The 21,332-nt window shown below is 41.1% G+C and overlaps 1 protein-coding gene across 2 annotated transcripts in view; it reads right to left on the minus strand.

Moving 5' to 3' along the window:
* LOC124787153 (proton-coupled amino acid transporter-like protein pathetic) overlaps nt 1-21,332 on the minus strand; it is a 336,360-nt gene that overhangs the window by 38,840 nt on the left and 276,188 nt on the right. For both annotated transcript variants that reach the window (XM_047254317.1, XM_047254318.1), the window contains exons 5-6: nt 12,708-12,980; nt 3,409-3,493 (exon numbers count right to left, since the gene is read on the minus strand). In XM_047254317.1, the coding sequence (XP_047110273.1) occupies nt 3,409-3,493; nt 12,708-12,980 (358 nt within the window). The remainder of the gene's footprint in view (nt 1-3,408; nt 3,494-12,707; nt 12,981-21,332) is intronic.

Genomic DNA, 21,332 nt, shown 5'->3' on the forward strand with positions numbered 1-21,332 from the left:
ACTATGTACTAGTGGATAGGCAGATGATGAGCAGCCTCACAGATGTTAAGGTCATACCATCTGAGGCCTTAGACAGCGACCATCGGCTGTTGGTAGCCACCCTGAGAGAGAAAAAAGATAGGAGGGCAACAGATATACAGGAGAAAAGGTTGAAGGCATGGATGCTGAAAGAGGATGAACGGAGGACTCAGTACCAGACACTGATCAGGAAGAAGCTGCCAAAGGAAGATCAGAGAACAGTGGAAGAAGAATGGGGCGATTTTAAGAGGGCTCTAGTTGAGGCAGCTGAGACTGTGTGCGGAAGAACTAGCACAAAGAGGAGAAGTAGGGAAACCCCATGGTGGAACAACATATGTAAAGAGGCAGTACTTCGAAAGAACAAAGCCTTCAGAGAATGGTTCCAGACCCGAACAGAGGAAGCTAGGGTAAAATATAAGGAAAGCAAGAAAGCGGCACAGACCATAGTAAGGGCGGAGAAGAAGAAGTGGATGGAAAAATGGACAAGAATGTTAGAAGAGGACAGTGAAGGGAACAAAAAAGTACTTTACACCATGGTAAGAAATAAGAGGAATGACAGAAGCGAGTGCCTGAGGATCATGGATAATAATGGAAGAGTTGTGGAGGAAATGCATGAGCTCAAAAAGATTTGGAAGGAGTACTTTGAAGATCTGTTGAATGCTGCCAAGCAGGTAACTAACAGCGATGGAGAGCCTAAGGCAGCAGACGATTATAATAGTGGGGAAATTGATGATCTAACTTGGAATGAAGTGGAAGAAGCCATAAAGAGGATGAAAGGGGGCAAGGCACCAGGTTGGGACGAAGTAACAGTGGATATGATACGAGCAGCAGGAGAAGTAGGAACCCAGTGGCTATACAGAGTGCTGAGGGTGGTGTGGAAGGAGAACAGAATTCCTGAGGATTGGAAGAAAGGAATTATAGTCCCGATCTTCAAGAAAGGGGATAAAAGGAGATGTGAGAATTACAGAGGAATCACCCTGCTCTGCCACTGTGGAAAAATCTATGAAAAGATGCTGGAGAAGAGAATAAGAAGCAGTATTGAAAGTAGACTGCAAGAGGAGCAGTACGGTTTCAGACCGGGAAGATCAACAACGGACCTCATATTTGCGGTAAGGCAACTGCAGGAAAGGCACTATGAGTACGGGAAGGACTTAATCATGGCCTTTTTGGATATTGAGAAGGCGTATGACAGTATCTGTAGGGACAAGCTCTGGGATGTGCTGAACGCAAAAGGGATAGATGAAGAGATTACACGAAAAGTCAGAAAAATGTATGAGGGAAGTGAGAGTTGTGTGAAAGTGGGGAGGGAACGTACTGCATGGTTCAAGCTGGAAAATGGGCTGCGACAGGGAAGTGCACTTTCGCCTTTATTGTTTATTATTGTTATGGATGAAATCCTACAGCAAGTATCAGATGCAATTGGAGATCATAAAATGAAAGCAGTGCTTTTTGCCGATGACCTGATGTTATGGGGAAATTGCGTGAAGGAGGTGCAAGAGCAGTTAGATGCATGGGAGGCAACGGCAGCACAATATGGAATGCATTTCTCTGCAAAGAAAAGTGAAATAATCGTCACAACAAGGTAGAAGAATAGGCCAAATGTGGATATAACTTGTGGAGGGGAAAAACTACAAGTGGTAGAGAACTTCAAGTACCTGGGAAGCGTGATTGAAAGTAAGGGGGGAAACGCAATGGAAATAAATGAAAGGTGCAGAAAAGCAGGGCAGTTCTACAAATGCATTAGGGGGCTTATTTGGAGCAAGGAGGTGCCACAGAAATCCAAGGGAATTATATACCGAACCTACTTTGTCCCCATATTGACATATGGAAGTGAGACATGGGTAATGCACAAAAGCGACAAAAGTAGAATACAGGCTAGTGAAATGAAGTTCCAGAGGAGCAGGTTGGGTGTAACAAGACGAGACAGATTGCGAAATTTGTATGTGAGGGAAAGACTAAAGGAGGAACCAGTACAGGACAGGATAGAAAAATCAAGACTGCAGTGGTATGGACACATGAAGAGAATGGATGAGGGAAGAATTCCAAAGAGGATGTTTGATCTGCAACTGGAGGGGAAGAGGCCCAGAGGAAGACCAAGAGATAGATGGGTGAAGGGAGTGAAGGAATGTGTGATGAGAAGAGGAGAGAACTGGACGAAGGTGGAAGAGGGGGAATGGTGGAAAGACAGAACACGATGGAGAGGCTTGTGTTCCCGACAGACTCAGCCAGTGGCTGGAAACTGTCCAAGATGATGATGATGAAACTGCTGGGGATTCCCAGTGTTTTGTTTTGTGTTAGACAGGAATTCATTTAATATCTTTCCATCAAAGTTTACAATTTGACTCTCAACCCTACACAATGAGGCAAGGACTGCATGTATTGTGACTGAGTAATTCACAAGGTGAAACTGATTTTAATTATCAGCAACAAATATTTTTAAGGAGTAAATGTATTGGGAAATATGTGTTGGAATTTGGAAAACCTTAAGAAGGCCACTCTACAATATGTGTGGCTACTTATTTCACACATTGTTCCTACTGTTCACTTTTTACTTTAGAACCATTGCCTCAGAAGATAATTGTACAAGATAACAAGGAGTGAAAATGAACAAACACACTTGTCATTAACTTCCACAATGTTTGAAAGTAATTTGCATCCCAATCAATGTTATCACAAGGCTTCTTCCATTTAAGTAATATTTGTAGGAATTAATTTTCTTATTATATTTATATATTTACTACTATACGCAGTTTCAATGATAAATGTTTATGGAAGAAGCATTCACTATTTTCCAATATGTTACATCTAGAAAGCCTTGATGTAATGTTATTTTTCTGAAAGTTTCCTTCATGGTTTAAGCACTTTTCTGAATCTAGGCACTGACAAAGGCTTTATAAGGAAAGCTGAGCATTTGAGAGAATCACATTATTTCTATGAGTTTAGTGGATTTATGCCCCATTATGATGCTTCATAGTGAAACCATGGTGGAGCTGGGGGCTTGGGATAATGGCAGGGGGTTTGCATGCACACTTTGTTATCTTCCAACAACTAAATTTTTTACCACACCTAAACTGAGTATTTACCCTAAGTGCCCCAGCTACTGGGATTAATCTCAGTCATTATCAAACATTAACCTTGGTGTTAATGTAGAATCAGTTAGGAAGCCTTGGGAAATTTTACTGTGCACATTCTGTCACCCTCTCATACTAGTATAGTAGATAGGATTAGGCAAAGAAGTGGGAAAAGTTCAGAAACATGATCTGAAATAAATTCTAATTGAGAAATTTTATTATCGGTACAATTCAACTGATTACTGCTTCAACTAAAAGAGGGGAAATTCATTTAGTTTGCAAATTTGGTCTGTAATATACCTTTGATGATGGGACATACCTGTTGAATGTTGTTGGCCACAATGACTGTGTACACACTGCAGGTGCCGAAGTATGTTGCAAACAAACCTATAATGATGGTGAGCCTGTAAATAATCAAACATCATCAGTTATGACCACAAAATTGAGTTTTCTTGGTGCAGATTTGATGTTCTTAAGTGTCATTTCAATGTACAGCATAAAAACTAACAGAAAAATATAATTTAAGTTCTCATGAAACTTTGGCTTCCTGCAAACAATTACAGCCCCACTAAACTTTTGCAGCACACATAGCACCAATGAAGTAGATTGTATTTTGCAGGTTTTTGTGTTGCTCAACAGCTACATTGATGATATGTTTACAATAATTTGTGTTGACTTGAAGGTCAGGGTATTAACTTTTTTCATACTTTATCTCTGTGTTGTCTTATGGATTTATTATCTAAAAAAATATATTTTCAGATAATTCTACTAATATTTGAACTCTGACATTAGCTGTATCATCTCCAAGGTTTCCCAGTGAGAAATCTTTGTTTAGTTTCTGTCCTACTTTTCTACCAAAATCACAAAGTCATCTTGTAATGGGATTTGCTACCACGTATCAGTTGCTGTAACTCTTCAAGGAGATCATTAACCCTTCACCAGAATATGAGCTTGTGAGTGCACAGACTTGAATATTTACATGTTGGTTGGTTGGTTGGTTGGTTGGTTGGGAATTAAGGGAATAAACAGCAAGGTCATCAGCCCTTGGCTATTGGAGAGTTCATCTGGCTCTTGTGACATCAGCCAGAAATTTGATCAAATTATGGGTGGTTGGTATCCTTGCCAGATTCCTGTATGACAGATGAATAGTTGCTTCATGGTCAAATGTTGGACTGATCCATGATTCCACAATAAGTAGCATCAATATTGCTTGCACTGGACAGTGTCATTGGAATTGTAGCTTTCCTGGTGCGACCATGTGGACTACAAAGTCAGTTGCATGCTAGTATTAGCACAGATTCTTGCTTACATGGCTTATGTATGCTTGAATTTGTGTGAAGCTCTGTCTCAACATTTTTGTCATACAATGCTAGAACTAGAGAACATGTTAGCTCCTCCTTAAGGGCATGGAAAAGATTTCTTGCAGCCTATTCCAGGAAAATTTGGCATCTCCCTGGAGTATTTCTTGCATGAGATGTGCCTTGGCACAAAGTCCTTTATCAATTGCCAGTAGTATGAGCCATTATGAAGAAATTCCTCAAATCACGGGTTTGGCAAGTTATCAGAAAAACTGTGACTGCTTTTATTTGCTCTGACTTAGAATGAACTCTATAGCCATTTGCTAGTGCCCCAAGATTTTTATTTCTTGAGTGATAAAGAGACACTTTCCTGGATTCAGGCAGATGTCTGCAGTCTAAATACACTTCAATGCAGTTGTCAGGTGCTTATATGTTCTTCAGATGTCTTTGAAAAAAATGTCATTGTCATCTAGATAGCAAAGATTTCCAGTCATATGTTCGAAGGGGCTTGAACATTCCACAATCCAAATAACCTAACTTTAAAGTCATAGAGGCCATCATATCTTATGAAGGCAGTATTTTCTCAGTCATCCTCATCAATCTTGATTTGCCAGTAGCCTTGCCACATGTCCATAGTTGGGAAATAATTTGCTCCTTTCAAACAGTCCACTGTGGAATGTCAGATCCCTTAATTGGGCAGGTAGGTTAGAAAATTTAAAAAGGGAAATGGATAGGTTGAAGTTAGATACAGTGGGAATTAGTGAAGTTCGGTGGCAGGAGGAACAAGACTTTTGGTCAGATGAATACAGGGTTATAAATACAAAATGAAATAGCGGTAATGCAGGAGTAGGTTTAATAATGAATAAAAAAATAGGAGTGAAGGTAAGCTACTACCAACAGCATAGTGAACACATTATTGTGGCCAAGATAGACACAAAGCCCACACCTACTACAGTAGTACAAGTTTATATGCCAACTAACTTTGCAGATGATGAAGAAATTGATGAAATGTATGATGAGATAAAAGAAATTATTCAGGTAGTGAAGGGAGACGAAAATTTAATAGTCATGGGTGACCGGAATTCGAGAGTAGGAAAAGGGAGAGAAGGAAACATAGTGGGTGAATTTGGATTGGGGGAGAGAAGTGAAAGAGGAAGCCATCTGGTAGAATTTTGCACAGAACATAACTTAATCATAGCTAACACTTGGTTCAAGAATCATAAAAGAAGGTTGTATACATGGAAGAATCCTGGAGATACTAGAAGGTATCAGACAGATTATATAATGGTAAGACAGAGATTTAGGAACCAGGTTTTAAATTGTAAGACATTTCCAGGGGCAGATATGGACTCTGACCACAGTCTGTTGGTTATGAACTGTAGATTAAAACTGAAGAAACTGCAAAAAGGTGGGAATTCAAGGAGATGGGACCTGGATAAACTGAAAGAACCAGAGGTTAGAGGTTGTACAGAGTTTCAGGGAGAGCATAAGGGAACAATTGACAGGAATGGGGGAAATAAATACAGTAGAAGAAGAATGAGTAGCTCTGAGGGATGAAGTAGTGAAGGCAGCAGACGATCAAGTAGGTAAGAAGACGAGGGCTGGTAGAAATCCTTGGCTAACAGAAGACATATTGAATTTAATTGATGAAAGGAGAAAATATAAAAACGCAGTAAACGAAGCAGGCAAAAAGGAATACAAACGTCTCAAAAATGACATCGACAGGAAGTGCAAAATGGCTAAGCAGGGATGGCTAGAGGACAAATGTAAGGATGTAGAGGCTTATCTCACTAGGGGTAAGATAGATACTGCCTACAGGAAAATTAAAAAGACCTTTGGAGACAAGAGAACACCTTGTATGAATATCAAGAGCTCAGATGGAAACCCAGTTCTAAGCAAAGAAGGGAAAGCAGAAAGGTGGAATGAGTATATAGAGGGTCTATACAAGGGCGATGTACTTGAGGACAAATTATGGAAATGGAAGAGGATGTAGATGAAGATGAAATGGGAGATAAAATACTGCGTGAAGAGTTTGACAGAGCACTGAAAGACCTAAGTTGAAACAAGGCCCCAGAAGTAGACAACATTCCATTGGAACTACCAATGTCCTTGGGAGAGCCAGTCATGACAAAACTCTACCATCTGGTGAGCATGATGTATGAGACAGGTGAAATACCCTCAGACTTCAAGAAGAATATAATAATTCCAATCCCAAAGAAAGCAGGTGTTGACAGCTGTGAAAATTACCGAACTATCAGTTTAATAAGTCACAGCTGCAAAATACTAACACGAATTCTTTACAGACGAATGGAAAAACTGGTAGAAGCCGACTTTGCTGAAGATCAGTTTGGATTCTGCAGAAATGTTGGAACACATGAGGCAATACTGACCCTACGACTTATCTTCGAAGCTAAATTAATGAAAGGCAAACCTACATTTCTAGCATTTGTAGACTTAGAGAAAGCTTTTGACAATGTTGACTGGAATACTCTCTTTCAAATTCTAAAGGTGGCAGGGGTAAAATACAGGGAGCGAAAGGCTATTTACAATTTGTACAGAAAGCAGATGGCAGTTATAAGAGTCGAGGGGCATGAAAGGGAGCACTGGTTGGGAAGCAAGTGAGACAGGGTTGTAGCCTCTCCCCGATGTTATTCAATCTGTATACTGAGCAAGCAGTGAAGGAAACAAAAGAAAAATTCAGAGTAGGTATTAAAGTCCATGGAGAAGAAATAAAAACCTTGAGGTTCACCGATGACATTGTAATTCTGTCAGAGACAGCAAAGGACATGGAAGACCAGTTGAATGGAATGGACCATGTCTTGAAAGGAGGATATAAGATGAACATCAACAAAAGCAAAACAAGGATAATGGAATGTAGTCGAATTAAATCGGGTGATACTGAGGGAATTAGATTAGAAATGAGACACTTAAAGTAGTAAAGGAGTTTTGCTATTTGGGGAGCAAAATAACTGATGATGGTCGAAGTAGAGAGGATATAAAATGTAGACTGGCAATGGCAAGGAAAGTGTTTCTGAAGAAGAGAAATTTGTTAACATCAAGTATAGATTTCAGTGTCAGGAAGTTGTTTCTGAAAGTATTTGTATGAAGTGTAACTATGTATGGAAGTGAAGCATGGACGATAAATAGTTTAGACAAGAAGAGAATAGAAGCTTTCGAAATATGGTGCTACAGAAGAATGCTGAAGATTAGATGGGTAGATCACATAACTAATGAGGAGGTATTGAATAGAATTGGGGAGAGGAGGAGTTTGTGGCACAACTTGACTAGAAGAAGGGACCGGTTGGTAGGACATGTTCTGAGGCATCAGGGGATCACCAATTTAGCATTGGAGGGCAGCGTGTAGGGTAAACATTGTAGAGGGAGACCAAGAGATGAATACACTAAGCAGATTCAGAAGGATGTAGGTTGCAGTAGGTACTGGGAGATGAAGAAGCTTTCACAGGATAGAGTAGCGTGGAGAGCTGCATCAAACCAGTCTCAGGACTGAAGACAACAACAACAACAACAACAACAACAACCGTGTCATCAGTGCATGGCAATGGATATACATAGTTATTTATTTATTTACATGTCAAGTTCCGTAGGACCAAATTGAGGAGCAAATCTCCAAGGTCATGGAACGTGTCAGTATATGAACTTACAACATAAAAGTAATAACAGATAAAAATAAATGTTCATGAACCTGAAAGAAAATCAGTCCATAAGTTTAAGCAAACGCTATCAGCAATACAATGAGAATCAGCTTAATTTTTCAAGTAACTCCTCGACAGAATACAAGGAGTGACCCTTGAGGAAACTCTTCAGTTTCGATTTGAAAGCGCGTGGATTACTGCTAAGATTTTTGAATTCGAGTGGCAGCTTATTGAAAATGGATGCAGCAGTATACTGCACACCTTTTTGCGCAAGAGTTAAGGAAGTCCGATCCAAATGGAGGTTTGACTTCTGCTGAGTATTAACCAAGTGAAAGCTACTTATTGTTGGGAACAAACTAATATTGATAACAAGAAACGATAATAATGAATATACATATTGAGAGGCCAATGTCAAAATACCCAGACTCGTAAACAGAGGTCGACAAGAGGTTCGTGAACTCACACCACTTATTGCCCAAACCGCCTGTTTCTGAGCCAAAAATATCCTTCTAGAATAGGAAGAGTTACCCCAAAACATAATACCATACAACATAAGTGAATGAAAATAAGCAAAGTAGACTAATTTATGTGTCGAAGTATCACTCACTTTCGATACCGTTCGAATAGTGAAAATGGCAGTATTAAGTCTTTGAACAAGAGCCTGAATGTGGGCTTTCCACGACAGCTTACTATCTATCTGAACACCTAGGAATTTGAACTGTTCAGTTTCACTAATCATATGCCTGTTCTGTGAGATTAATTCATCAGGTTTTGTTGAATTGTGTGTTAGAAACTGTAAAAACTGAGTCTTACTGTGATTTAACGTTAGTTTATTTTCTACAAGCCATGAACTGAGGTCATGTACTGCACTACTTGAAACTGAGTCAATGTTGCACACAACATCCTTTACTACCAAGCTAGTGTCATCAGCAAACATAAATATTTTATATTTACCCATAATACTAGAGGGCATATCATTTATATAAATAAGGAACAGGAGTGGCCCCAACATTGATCCCTGGGGCACCCCCCACTTGACAGTACCCCACTCAGATCCCACATCACAGCCGTTATCAACATTGTGAATAATGACCTTTTGCTGCCTGTTGTTAAAGTAAGAGGTGAACCAATTGTGAGCTACTCCCCTTATTCCGTAATGGTCCAACTTCTGGAGCAATATTGTGAGATCAACACAGACAAATGCCTTTGTTAAATCAAAAAATATGCCAAGCATTCGAAACTTTTTGTTTAGCCCATCCAGTACCTCACAGAGAAAAGAGAATATAGCATTTTGAGTTGTCAAACGACTTCTAAAGCCAAACTGTACATTTGATGAATGGTTTCATTCATTCATTGATAATTGATGCAGAAATGCCATGTGCTACCCTTCTTCTTAACAAGCCTCACAGTAGAGGACTAAAGACTATCAGAAAGTCGATAATGTTATCTTGCAGCATCTACTCCACTTCCTCCTGGTTGATCTGTCATTTACCTAGTGACAGTCTATGTGAGCACTGGCTAATTGGTGTCTGAACCCCAGTGTTGACAGGGTGTTTTAGCATGGGTCTTTGGCATATTTGGAAGCATCCAAAAACTGGTGCAAAATGGCTGTCATTGATGTTGTTCCTTGGTCAGGCCAGATTCTACTGGCAGTTTAATAATAGCTTCCTCCCCTGCAATGTCTATATTGGTGTTGGAGCACAATTCTTGGTCAATAACACTAAGTTGCCCTTCCTGGACTGATTCAGCTATCCCTACACACATACCTTTAGGTATGAGTGGTATCTGCTCATGATGGTGATCCATCTGCAATGTTTGTTATTGTCACTGTAGCATAGATTCCTTTGTGAGGCTGAGTAGCTTTTTGTGATTGAATAAAGCTTCACTGCTTAACTCAACATCCCAAAATGATGACTGGAACTCATCTTGTTGTTGATGGTGGGATAACAATGTCTTAAACATCAAACAACCACAAGAGCAAACTTTGCTATGTGTGCTTGCTGGAATAGCTTCATTAATCTGGAGCTCTGACCTTCCACACGTGACTGCTTGTGATGCCTGCAAAATATCCCATCACAGAATAATGTTATGATTATGTCCTGTAAAATGAAACATTTGAATAGCTGTGTTCTGTCATTGATTGTTATTCTTGCAGTACATCTTCCTGTTTGCTGGACATATTTCCCAGTTGCGACTTTCAGCACAATCGCTTTCATATTATGGAACAGGTACTTTTTAGCTGACAATGATAATCATATGATAGTACAGAAAAAAAAGCCCCTGAGCCAACTAGCACCCACACAGGTTGGCTGTCAATGATGACATCAATGAGATTTCCTGACGTCTTGGGGACTGTCATCCATGGACATCCTCCTCTCAGTAGATGGTCATCTCACTTAATTTTCCTGAAGTCAGTGGCTAGGTGACTGGTTGGTGCCTCTCCACAGCAATGTGGAACGGCTATGGGGTGTTGGAGGACAGTTTTGTCCAGGGTATGGCAATGGATTTCGTCCTGCAGCTCATCTGTAGTTGACTGGCATGAATGGAAATTATTGTGGACTGACAAGACAGCCAGTCCACAGTGACGGGTAACCGAAAGGCACGCACTTAAACTCACACAGGATGGCGTGAGGTCTGAAACAGGATACGTAATGAATGCTATAAAGAAAAGTACGTAGCTTCTGGAATACTTAACTTTAATCCATCATTCGTATACATCGTTCTTGATGAGACATGCTTCATACGATAACTATCAATTGCTATGGCGCCTTGCTAGGTCGTAGCCATTGACTTAGCTGAAGGCTATTCTAACTATCTTCTCTGCAAATAAACGGGGCTTCGTCAGTGTTGCATCACTAGCTCAGTCGTCCGTACAACTGGGGCGAGTGCTAGTAAGTCTCTTGAGACCTGCCGTGTGGTGGCACTCGATCTGCGATCACTGACAGTGGCGACACGCAGGTCCGACATGTACTAATGGACCGCGGCCGATTTATAGCTACCACCTAGCAAGTGTGGCATCTGGCGGTGACACCACAGAAATGTTTTGATGGTTGTTGTCTGGCGGGATAGTAATAATCAGAATCTCATCATTTCTCTCTGCTGTAGAGTATAACATGTCTGTAAACACACAGTTGTGTTATCCTTTGCCCTCCAATTACCTGTTCTTCTACAAGGTGTTGTACTTGGAGGAGGGGATGGTTGCACCTGCATTGATTGGATGCTGGGTTACTATTTGATGATTGTGGCCTAAGCCTGAGTTAGATGAGTCCATTGTTACTGGTACATTTGGCAAGTGACAGAGATTGGTGCTAAAGATCAATACACATTTTCTTCAACATTCTCCGTTACCTCCGAACATACACTTCCAATATTCACAACTTCTATCACTTGTGTACTCACTCTGACATTTCTGACTGCCATACACTGCTGTATCTCTCCTCCTACTACCTGGTGAATGAGACAGGTGAGCTCATGGGAGTCTTCCACAACTGCATTAGGGACTACATTTGGCAGTCATACCTCTTATGCCTGACTCTTTTCTGTTGTATTTCTCAATTCACTGGCACTACTTGATGGTTTCTTCTGTTGTTGTGTCATCCATTACCACAATAGTTTGGTATACGTATTCTGCAACGTCTTTCACTAAGTGTTAGATGTTGTTGGCTTCTGTCATGCTTAGTTTCACAATGTGACATAGGGCAATATTCTATACATTCGACTTTGTCGTTTCCCCATGACATTGTACTCTGTCCTTCAATTGCCTATCTGCTAAGCATACTTCTTGTTGTTTGTTGCAAAACATTTACTTCCTGGAATCTATCTCAGCTATTGAGCTTTTCTTCATTGTTCTTAAACCACTGGTGGTCTGTGATGTGCAAGCAGGAGTAATATTTCCCAAACACTTCATATTATTCCACTTGTATTTAATGACTCAGTCTAATTCTGTCAGCCATTTTGCAGGGTTGTGACCACCATTGATACATGCCTGATGTGCTTAATGCACAGCTGACTTGCTGCTGTCTTGGAATCCAAATGTCACCTGAGTACACAGATCTTAGGAATGACAAACTTTATGGATTCTGACCACTGTCCATGTAGCCAACAGTTTTAATGTTGCCTAATTGAAGCCATGGTGATGCAGATGTTTTGAAACATGTAGTGTTTCCACAAATCATGTCACACAAAAACTACAATAGAGTCAGATCCCAAGGCAGTGTTGTCAGTAAAGTACAAGATTTAGAACTGAAAGCAAATTTATTGCTGACACCAAAGTACAGCCAGGACAGAACTGAACTACAGCATGAAGAGTGCAGCTATTTATACAACCACAAAATATTCCGAAATGCTAAGATGTATACAAATATCAAATATTCCAGAATTTACAAACATAAGTTATTTCAAGGAGCTTCCAGAAATGAGTGATACTAAATAACAGGTAATTGCTGGTGGTCGTGTTTGAACTGGAAAACTGCAACACACAAGCCAGTGATGCTAACTGCTATGCTGCGGTGCACTGAACAGAGCTCATGGCAATATGAGACCTTGTGGATCCATATTAATGTCTTTCATCTAATTCAGAAAACTCTGTGTTCTAATCATTTCTTGGGTTCTTTTGCTTACAAGTACTATGTGATGCACATCACTGGATGCTAAGATGGGTCACTCACCTAGCTGTGCGGCTGAACTTCTTGGCCCACTCAGGACCATTGGCGAAGGCAACCTCACCAACATCTGGGAAGCTCATGGCACTAACTCGGGTGCGGACATACAACTCATGTGCACACTTGACAAGTATATATGCACAGTGTGTGCAGACGACAGCAGCCAGAACGGTCCCCAGCACACCCATTGACAAGCCAGCATTCTTGAAGCCAATTGGCATCGCCAAGATGCCTGTGCCTAGTGCTGCCTTCAGGAGATGTGTCAGTGTATCACAGTCACTGAAACAGCCACATAATGGACAAAACATAAGTTACATGAGGATGTGAGGGATATGTTTCAAGTGATTTGTGCAAATCCAAATAAAAAAATCTCTCTCTTTTAGCTTAGAAGTACCTTCAATTATGTTATAATGAAATAACAAGCCATGCAGTAATAGAGTAATAAACTGGTCCATATCTAATGTTTATGTTTATGTGTATGTATATAATGTTAATGTTTATGAACTACAGTTACGTAGTGATCTATTGATTGAAGTTTTTTTGCTACTAGGTTTCAGGGACTTAGACCCATCTTCAGGTGTATCTGTAACTAAAAATACAAGATACTGTTTTACTTTAACTTTCAGGTACACTTGAAGATTGGGCTGAGACCACTAAACCTGTCAGACAGAAAATGAGTGTCTAACTGTAGCAGATGTTTTAATCATGAATATTACATATAACAGTTGTGGGTGTCCCATCAGCAAAAATGTATGGTCCATATCTGCTCAAATAAGTGGATCATATCTGCCCAAGAAGTGGAAAACCTGAACAAGAAGGAGATTTGATTATTATTTCCTGAAATACATGTACACATGTCCACTGGTTACAAAGCCTTTTTGATGCATAATTTTTGGGTAAAATCACTCTCCTTTTTTATGTGTATAGATACTCAGTATGTTGATTATTGCTTCTACTGCCTTCATTAACAACAAGAAACTGACAGTCAGTTCCCTGAAAAGACTGTGGAGTCAGTATTGGCAACACTTCAGATTTTATTCAGGTTTTAGACATTACATTAAGAGAACTGAGAATATTCTAGCAATACTGGTAAGTTAAATGTTTTTGTAATGAGCTGCCTATATCTTCAGTTAGGGGTAAAGTGATAAGGTCAAAGCAACCTTGGCAGTTGTTGAGGATTAACAAGGAATGTTGATTCTGTTTATATTTGGGCAGTACAGGGAGCTTGGTGAAACAAACATGATACAATTAATTTTGCATTTCCAGTGCATTCCCTTGGAGAACCCCAAAGTCATATCCCCTCAACCCCTTTACCCTAATCTGCTCACCCTCTTCAGCCAATTTACAGTAAGTAAAAATAAAAGTACATTAAAATTTTGGTAGCAAAATCAGAAAGTGGTTTCCTTGTCGTAAGCTGAAAATTTTATGTCAACTTTAAGTATTCTTCTACTTACCTCCCTGTTGGGGTTAAATGTCTTACCACACAAACAAGAACAGATGTATTTCAGGTTGGGAATGAAGTCTCAACAATGGCATTGTTTCACAGTTTTGACTAATGTCACCATTTTCATCTTCCCAGATAATTAGATAATTTATAAGCAGTAACTGCTCTATTTGTTTAAGAACAAGACCTGACAGCAGTAATTTTAAAATTTTCTTTATTGTTCAATTACTTCTCACTTTTCTTCCCAATTTTGTACCTTTACTGTTAATTTTGCACCTTTTTTGTCGGTTTTGTACTTTTCATGAATTAAACGTCCAACATACAACCTCTGACAATAAAGTTCGGTGAATAGTCCTATAACATTAACATAGATGAACTATGAACTACAGTTATCTTACTGTCCTTCAAAATACTCACTGCAGTAGCCAACAGAAAGATCGCAGGAGGCGCACATCGACACGGCACGTTACGGACAGTAGTTGCTGCAAGTAAAGTCCCGTCCACCGGAGGGCAAGCAAGAATTCGACCGCGCCCTCTGCCAGCGGAACAACAACTCAGGCAGCACTGGCTGTGCCCAGTCAGTTTTACATGAGGCATGCCTAGCAGACAGTTCCTGATCTACACTATGTGAAATGCGATGGACAACGTGAATCGTGTTAATACACAATTGGCGATGAGTAGGGTCGTTCTTTCGCGTGTTGCGTTGTTGTTCCAGTTTCGCAGCTTATCCACGGCATGGAGGATTTAGTGTGGGTTTTGGTTGAGCAGCAGAAGGAGCTCATGGCAACCACGACACAACCGCTTCCGGCGTTGCTCTCCAAGCAGTCTGCTCCAGTGCCATTCCCTTCTCCCTTTCTCCGTATGAGGGGACGGTGGAGGATTGGGACACATATGAACATCACCTTCGGCAGGAGCCCTCATCCTTGTCTTTCGATGCATTGTGTTCAATGCTGTCTTCATATTATTGCCGCCGCACGCATGTTGTGGTGGCTAGGGTCGAGTTCTATCAATGCAAGAAACAGCCCCAACAGTCTTCCCAGGTGTGGGCCACTACCCTGCACGGTCTTAGTCACAAGTGTCATCTTGCCACGGAGCAGTCGCGAGAGTCGTTTGCCCGCGTTATGGTGCGAGACGTCATTGTTCGTTCGGCCCCTGATAGGGAGGTCCGGCAATGAGCCCTGCAGTTGGAAGACCCGTCCCTTGAGGAAGTACTGTCCATTGCTCAATTGTATGAAGTCTCTCATGCCGCAGGTCAACAGTTGGAAATGTGGTGCGACGTCGTGGCGGTTCAGGGTGGTGCGGCCGTATCCACTGCGTCCGGGGTGGACGACGTGCGAGCGGTACAATCCGGCCATTATGGCCGCTCCCGCACGGCGCGTAAACTGAGTTCCAGCCACTGGCCCCTGTTACCGTCCTGTGCGTCGTGCTATATACATCGTGATCAGTCAGAGCGACCCCAGCATTGGGCCATTTGTCGCAAATGTAATAAAAAGGGACACATTGCTAAAGTTTGCTGTTCAGCCTCAAAAGAATCAAAGGAAGCAGGTACAGAGGACATGGACAATGACATTCAGGAAGTTTCATTGGGCCAGGCTCCTGACACATCGGTACACAAACTCTTTATTGAGGTATCGGTTCGGTCGCACCGACTACAACTGCAAGTAGATACGGGCATGGCAGTTTCCTTGTTGAATGCACAAACTTACTCCGACCTTGGGTCGCCCCCGTTGGCACCAGTTTACCGGCGTCTCCGCGGTTATGGTAAACAGTTCATTCCCCTACTGGGCCAATTCACTACCGACGTTACTTACAAATCAGTCACTTGGCCTCTTACTTTTATTGTTGTCAGTGATGCGAGCTCCGCTAACCTTTTTGGATTGGATGCCTTTCAAGCTTTCGGTTTTTCTATCGCAGACACCTTACAGTTGGTCTCCGAAGACGTTCCCTATCAATCACTGGAATCTTTGACCTCTGACTTTAAGGATATCTTTGAGGAGGGCCTGGGGCATGTCTCGGACTTTGAAGCTCACTTAACGTTGAAGGTGTCGGCTCACCCGCATTTTCTACGTGCAGGGCAGATCCCCTTGGCTCTCCGCCCTCAGGTAAAAGCAGAGCTAGACCAGCTGACAGCCTTTGGGGTCATTCTTCTCATTTATTCTAGTGAGTGGGCTTCGCCCCTCGTTACTGTCAAGAAACCCTCGGGAAAATCACGTCTTTGTGGCGATTTCAAGGCCACCATTAATTCCCAATTGGTGGTGGACACATATCCCTTGCCTTGTTCTGATGAATTGTTCTCCGATGTGGCGGGAGGCCAATATTTTTCGAAAATCGATCTTTCGGAGGCTTATCATCAGATACCACACCCCATTTGGCCTTTACCAATACCAGCGGTTGGCCTTCGGAATATGCAGTGCCCCGGTGATATTTCAGCGTTATCTTGAGCACGTCACGTTGACAATACGTCATTGTATTAATTACCTGGACGACATAATTTTCACAGGCCACAGCACGAAGGAACACTTGCACAACCTTCGAACCCTCTTTCTCAAATTCAGGTCTGTGGGCCTGCGTTGCAACCTGCATAAGTCAAACTTCTTCCAACCGTCCATTGAGTATGTGGGCTACACCATCTCTCGGCACAGCGTCCAGCCACTAGGAAGTTTGGTCCAAGGTATTGTCGACCTTCCGCAGCCCGCTTTGCTGAAGGAGTTACAAGCTTTTTTAGACAAGATTGCCTATTACCACCTGTTCATTCCTAGGGCTCCCACCATAGCCCGCCCCCTGTACTGCCTTCTGCGCAAGAGTGTTCCTTTTGATTGGTCGCCTGCATGCAGGCGAGTGTTCACCTCGTTGAAGGGCCTCCTCACATCAGCGCCTTGTTTGGCTACATTTGACCCCAATAAGCCATTGGTCCTGGCTACAGATGCTTCGCAGTGTGGGGTGGGGGCGGTCCTGGCCCATCGCAGTGCGGATGGCTCCGAGCAGCCACTGGCGTTTGCGTCTAAAACTCTTAGTCCCGCACACGCCCATTACTCCCAGGTGGGAAAAAGAGTCTTTGGCCATTGTCTACGCTGTTACCAAGTTTCACCCTTTCTTGTATGGCACGAAGTTTCGGTTAATCACTGACCATAAGCCATTAATATCGTTATTTGGCCCCACCTCTCAGATTCTGGATAGGGCAGCCCACAGACTGCAGCGCTGGGCCTTGTTCCTCTCTAAATACCATTATGACATTCATTTCACCCTACCGGACAGCATGCCAACGCCTACGCTCTTTTCCGTCTTCCGGTGGGCCCGGATCCTAAGTTCGATCAGGAGGAGATTATGTGTTTTCATTTGGATGTGGCGTCCCGCCAAGGGGTTGATGGCTTCCCAATCACTAGTTCTAGAGTCGCCAGGGAAACGGCAGTGGACCCGGTTATCCGGCAAGTAGTTCACCTCGTTCAGCAGGGGTGTTCGTCCCGACCTCCAGGCCGGGCCTCGGACCCTCTTCAGAGAATGGTATTCCATGCTTTGCCGTTTCATTTCAAAGTCATACCAAAGACACCAGGTTTCTTCCTCAGTTCAAGAAATTGGGTGTCACATCCACCGTTTCGACAAAATCCTGTGAAGCCTCTAAACACGCCTGCTTCTGATCATCAGTCAGGTGATGAGGCACAAGACAACAACATGTTTTCCTCTTCCCTAACTCCTGGGTAAGGATTTGTCACACAGATTCACTGTTCATCTGCAGTTCATCCACTATCATGCACACAGTTAATCAATGGTCTTCGTGATTAATGTCCTCACTTTCTCAATATTTTTGTCACTGACAGCAGTCACTAGTCATCTGATCTGGGGATTGTCAGAAACACTTCCCCAGCCTCATCACAAATGGGCAAACCACTCATACACACACTTCATGGACAGTGCTTGATCGCCATAAACATGTACCAACATTGCACGAATTTCTTTCAGGGTCTTGCCAAACTTAAAACAAAACTTTAAATTGATCCTTCGCTTATTCATTGCCCTGTTCTCCGTTCACAACCAATGCACTGAACAAGCACTTAGTCCAACAGGTCTAACGCGGAATACACACGATGGTCAACTGAACTACGGTGGGGGGCAGATTGTCAACACCAGCCGCTATGCAGGTGCAGTGTTGTGAATTGCCAGGGCTGCCTGATTGACTGTTCTGATTACATTCACCAAACTTTATTGTCAGAGGTTTTATTTGCGCATCAGAATATTCCTATTTTGGTGTTTTAAGTTCCAGATGGCATTTTCAAAAGTTATGGCTATTGTCATTTTTCACACACTTTACTGTTTTAATTATTTTTAGTGTTCTTTACTTCTATCAGTAAAAAAGTAACCATTATAGTATCACTTTGTTGTCCATCTGTTCGTCTATGTGCCTGTCTGCCCAACACGTTGGAGCCCTCTTTCTTAGGAATGGGTAGGCACATCAAGTTGAAATTTATTTCACATTCTGAAGTCTAATGTCCCTTGGTGGTGTAAAACATTTAAGCTTCTAAATCAATGCAGTCATAATATATGCCCATTTAGGTCACAAATTTTAACACTCATAAACTCATTCATCAAAACCTGTAGGGTACTTCTCATTGACCTAGAATACTGAAATTTGGCAAGAAGCCAGGTCTCACAGTACGAATAAGAGAAAAACTCTGAAAGTGTTGGAATTCCTAGGACTGATATCTCATCACTATCGATATTGATAACAAGCAAAAACTGTTGAGGTTGGACAAACTATTTACATACATAATTAACTTTATAGAGAACCCTTGGTGTGTGAGTTCTACTCACACTTATGAAGATTTATTTTTTATTTTTCTGGGTATTGTACAGATGTCAGCAGAGTCTTCCACTTGCATTTGCATTACAATGACAACTAAAAATACTAGTAAGTGGAATTCAAAATACACACACAGCCTACTGTGCTAGTATCTTAAAGAATAAATGAAAATTCCCATCTAGATACCTGTTTGGAGACCTAAGGTATGAATTTTCATATCTCACACCCAGTGCAAAGTCCAAAGACATATTGAAATTTGAAACTGCTGTTTATTTGTTGCTCCCTGGTAAATTCCTCTATGCTATAGAGGCAGTAGTCAATTGAATATGCCTTTAGTCTGACTTTAAGACTTCCTAAAGTGTCTAGTGATTTCATTTCTGGACAGTCTATTGTAAATTTTTATACTTTACTAAAATGTTCCCCCTAACAGGGGTAAATGTTACTTGTTCAGTGGGCACTCTTTCTTTTGTCTCATATTATTGTCAATGAACCATCTATGTATAATTCTAGATCTACATCACTTCTGTACTCTGCAAACTACCTTACAGTATGTGGCGGAAGGTACTTTGTGTATGACTCACTTCTTTCCTTTCCTGTTCTAGTGTCAAACAGTTTGTGAGAAGAAAATTTTTGAAAAGCCCCCATGTGAGCTTCAATCTCTCTAATTTTATGTTCACGATCTTTACTTGAGATATACATAGGAGGAAGCAATATGTTGTTTGACTCTTCTAGGAACATGAACTCTCAAAATTTTAACAGTAGCCACATCTTGATGCAGAAAGCATCTCTTCCAGCATCTTCCACAGAAGTTGGCTGAGCATATCCATGATACTTTTGTGGTTACTAAATGAACTTATAACAAAATGTGCTGCTCTTCTTTCAATCCTATTTCCTCTATCAGTCCGATATGGTACACATTCCAAAATGACTAGCAATATTCAAACACCAGTGTTGCTTGAACAACAATTTTGTAAGCTTCCTCCTATGTGGGTAGTCTACACTTTCTAAGGCTTCTTCCAATGAATCTCAGTCTGACATCTGCCTTATCTGCAGTTAGTTTTATATGGTTGTTTCACTTTAAATCCCTCTGTGTGCATATGCCTAGATATTTTATGGATGTAATTTCTTCCAGTGATTGTTCTGCAATCATGTAATCATACATTAAAGGGTCTTTCTGCATATTTATGCACAGTACATTATTTTTTGTTTTTTATGTTGATGGCCAACTGCCAATCCCTGCACCAACTGCCAATCCTATGTGACTTCATGCATTTCAGAACAATTTTCTAGTGTTGTCATTTTTCTCTGTCTACAACAGCATCATCTGTGAAAAGCCTTGTGTAATTTCCAACGTTATCTGCTACGTGATTCACATATTCTTTGAAAATTGATAATCGTATGAGACTCCCTTAGGGGATGCCCAAACTTGCCCTAATGTCAGGAGATTCTTCTACACAAAAGACTTGGATTTTTAATTGCATACTTCTTAACAAACACAGCAGCCTCCTAAACATACACTCATGCCAAGCAGACAATCCTCTTTTCCTGAATAGTGCTTCACAGAATGTTCTTTTCCTTCTTTTCTATTATTTCCTTCTTTTCTATAATTTAAAAAGAAAGATTCATCTAAAAAAGCTGCAGACAGTGTGCTGTGTTATGCCAAAATGTAAGATCATATTGTAACTCAGAGTAAACAAAAACAAAATAAATAGTTTTTCAGTCAAGTTTGTTACACTATTGTCAATGACTCATTGGAATGTTTTTATCCTATGTAATATCATTCTGGAGCCAAATTCATTAAAATTTTGTGCTATTTGCATTGACTGAATAGTTTTGTCATGTATGTTTCTCTTATGGTTATTTTTGTTTCTTGGATTGTGTCAGTTTAATGTTAAAATACCTACCAGTTTCAAAAAAACAAATACCTCATTAGCTACTCCAAGAAATTTTCAGGTTATCTAGATTTGAGGATTTAAAGTACCTGTTAACCACATGGCAAGTAAGAGTGTTTTATTGTAAACCTGGCTGGCTAACTAGTAGTGTACTGTTTACAGGCACCTCTTGTTCCAGACAGGAAAATACCACAGAGATCATAAAGAGCTAATTTACTAGCTGAAATTTAGCTGGTACATGTGGTATAGTGTGGTGGCTCAGTGGTACCTGGCTTGGTAGGTCAGCATATTTGGTCAGAGGGCAGGCTACCCTCTGCAATAAAAAAAGCTGAGTAAAGTGATCAGTGATGAACTTGAATGAGTGTCAGATGACATCCGCCCCAACCAAATGCAATGAACAATAGTTAAGAAAATGAAAAAAAAAAAGAAAAAAAGTGGTAAAGTGCCAAACTACAAATCCAAAGGTCTCTGATTTGGTCCCCAATCAATCTTAGGATTTT

Source organism: Schistocerca piceifrons, chromosome 1 (genome assembly GCF_021461385.2).
Source record: "Schistocerca piceifrons isolate TAMUIC-IGC-003096 chromosome 1, iqSchPice1.1, whole genome shotgun sequence".
Taxonomy (NCBI): domain Eukaryota; kingdom Metazoa; phylum Arthropoda; class Insecta; order Orthoptera; family Acrididae; genus Schistocerca; species Schistocerca piceifrons.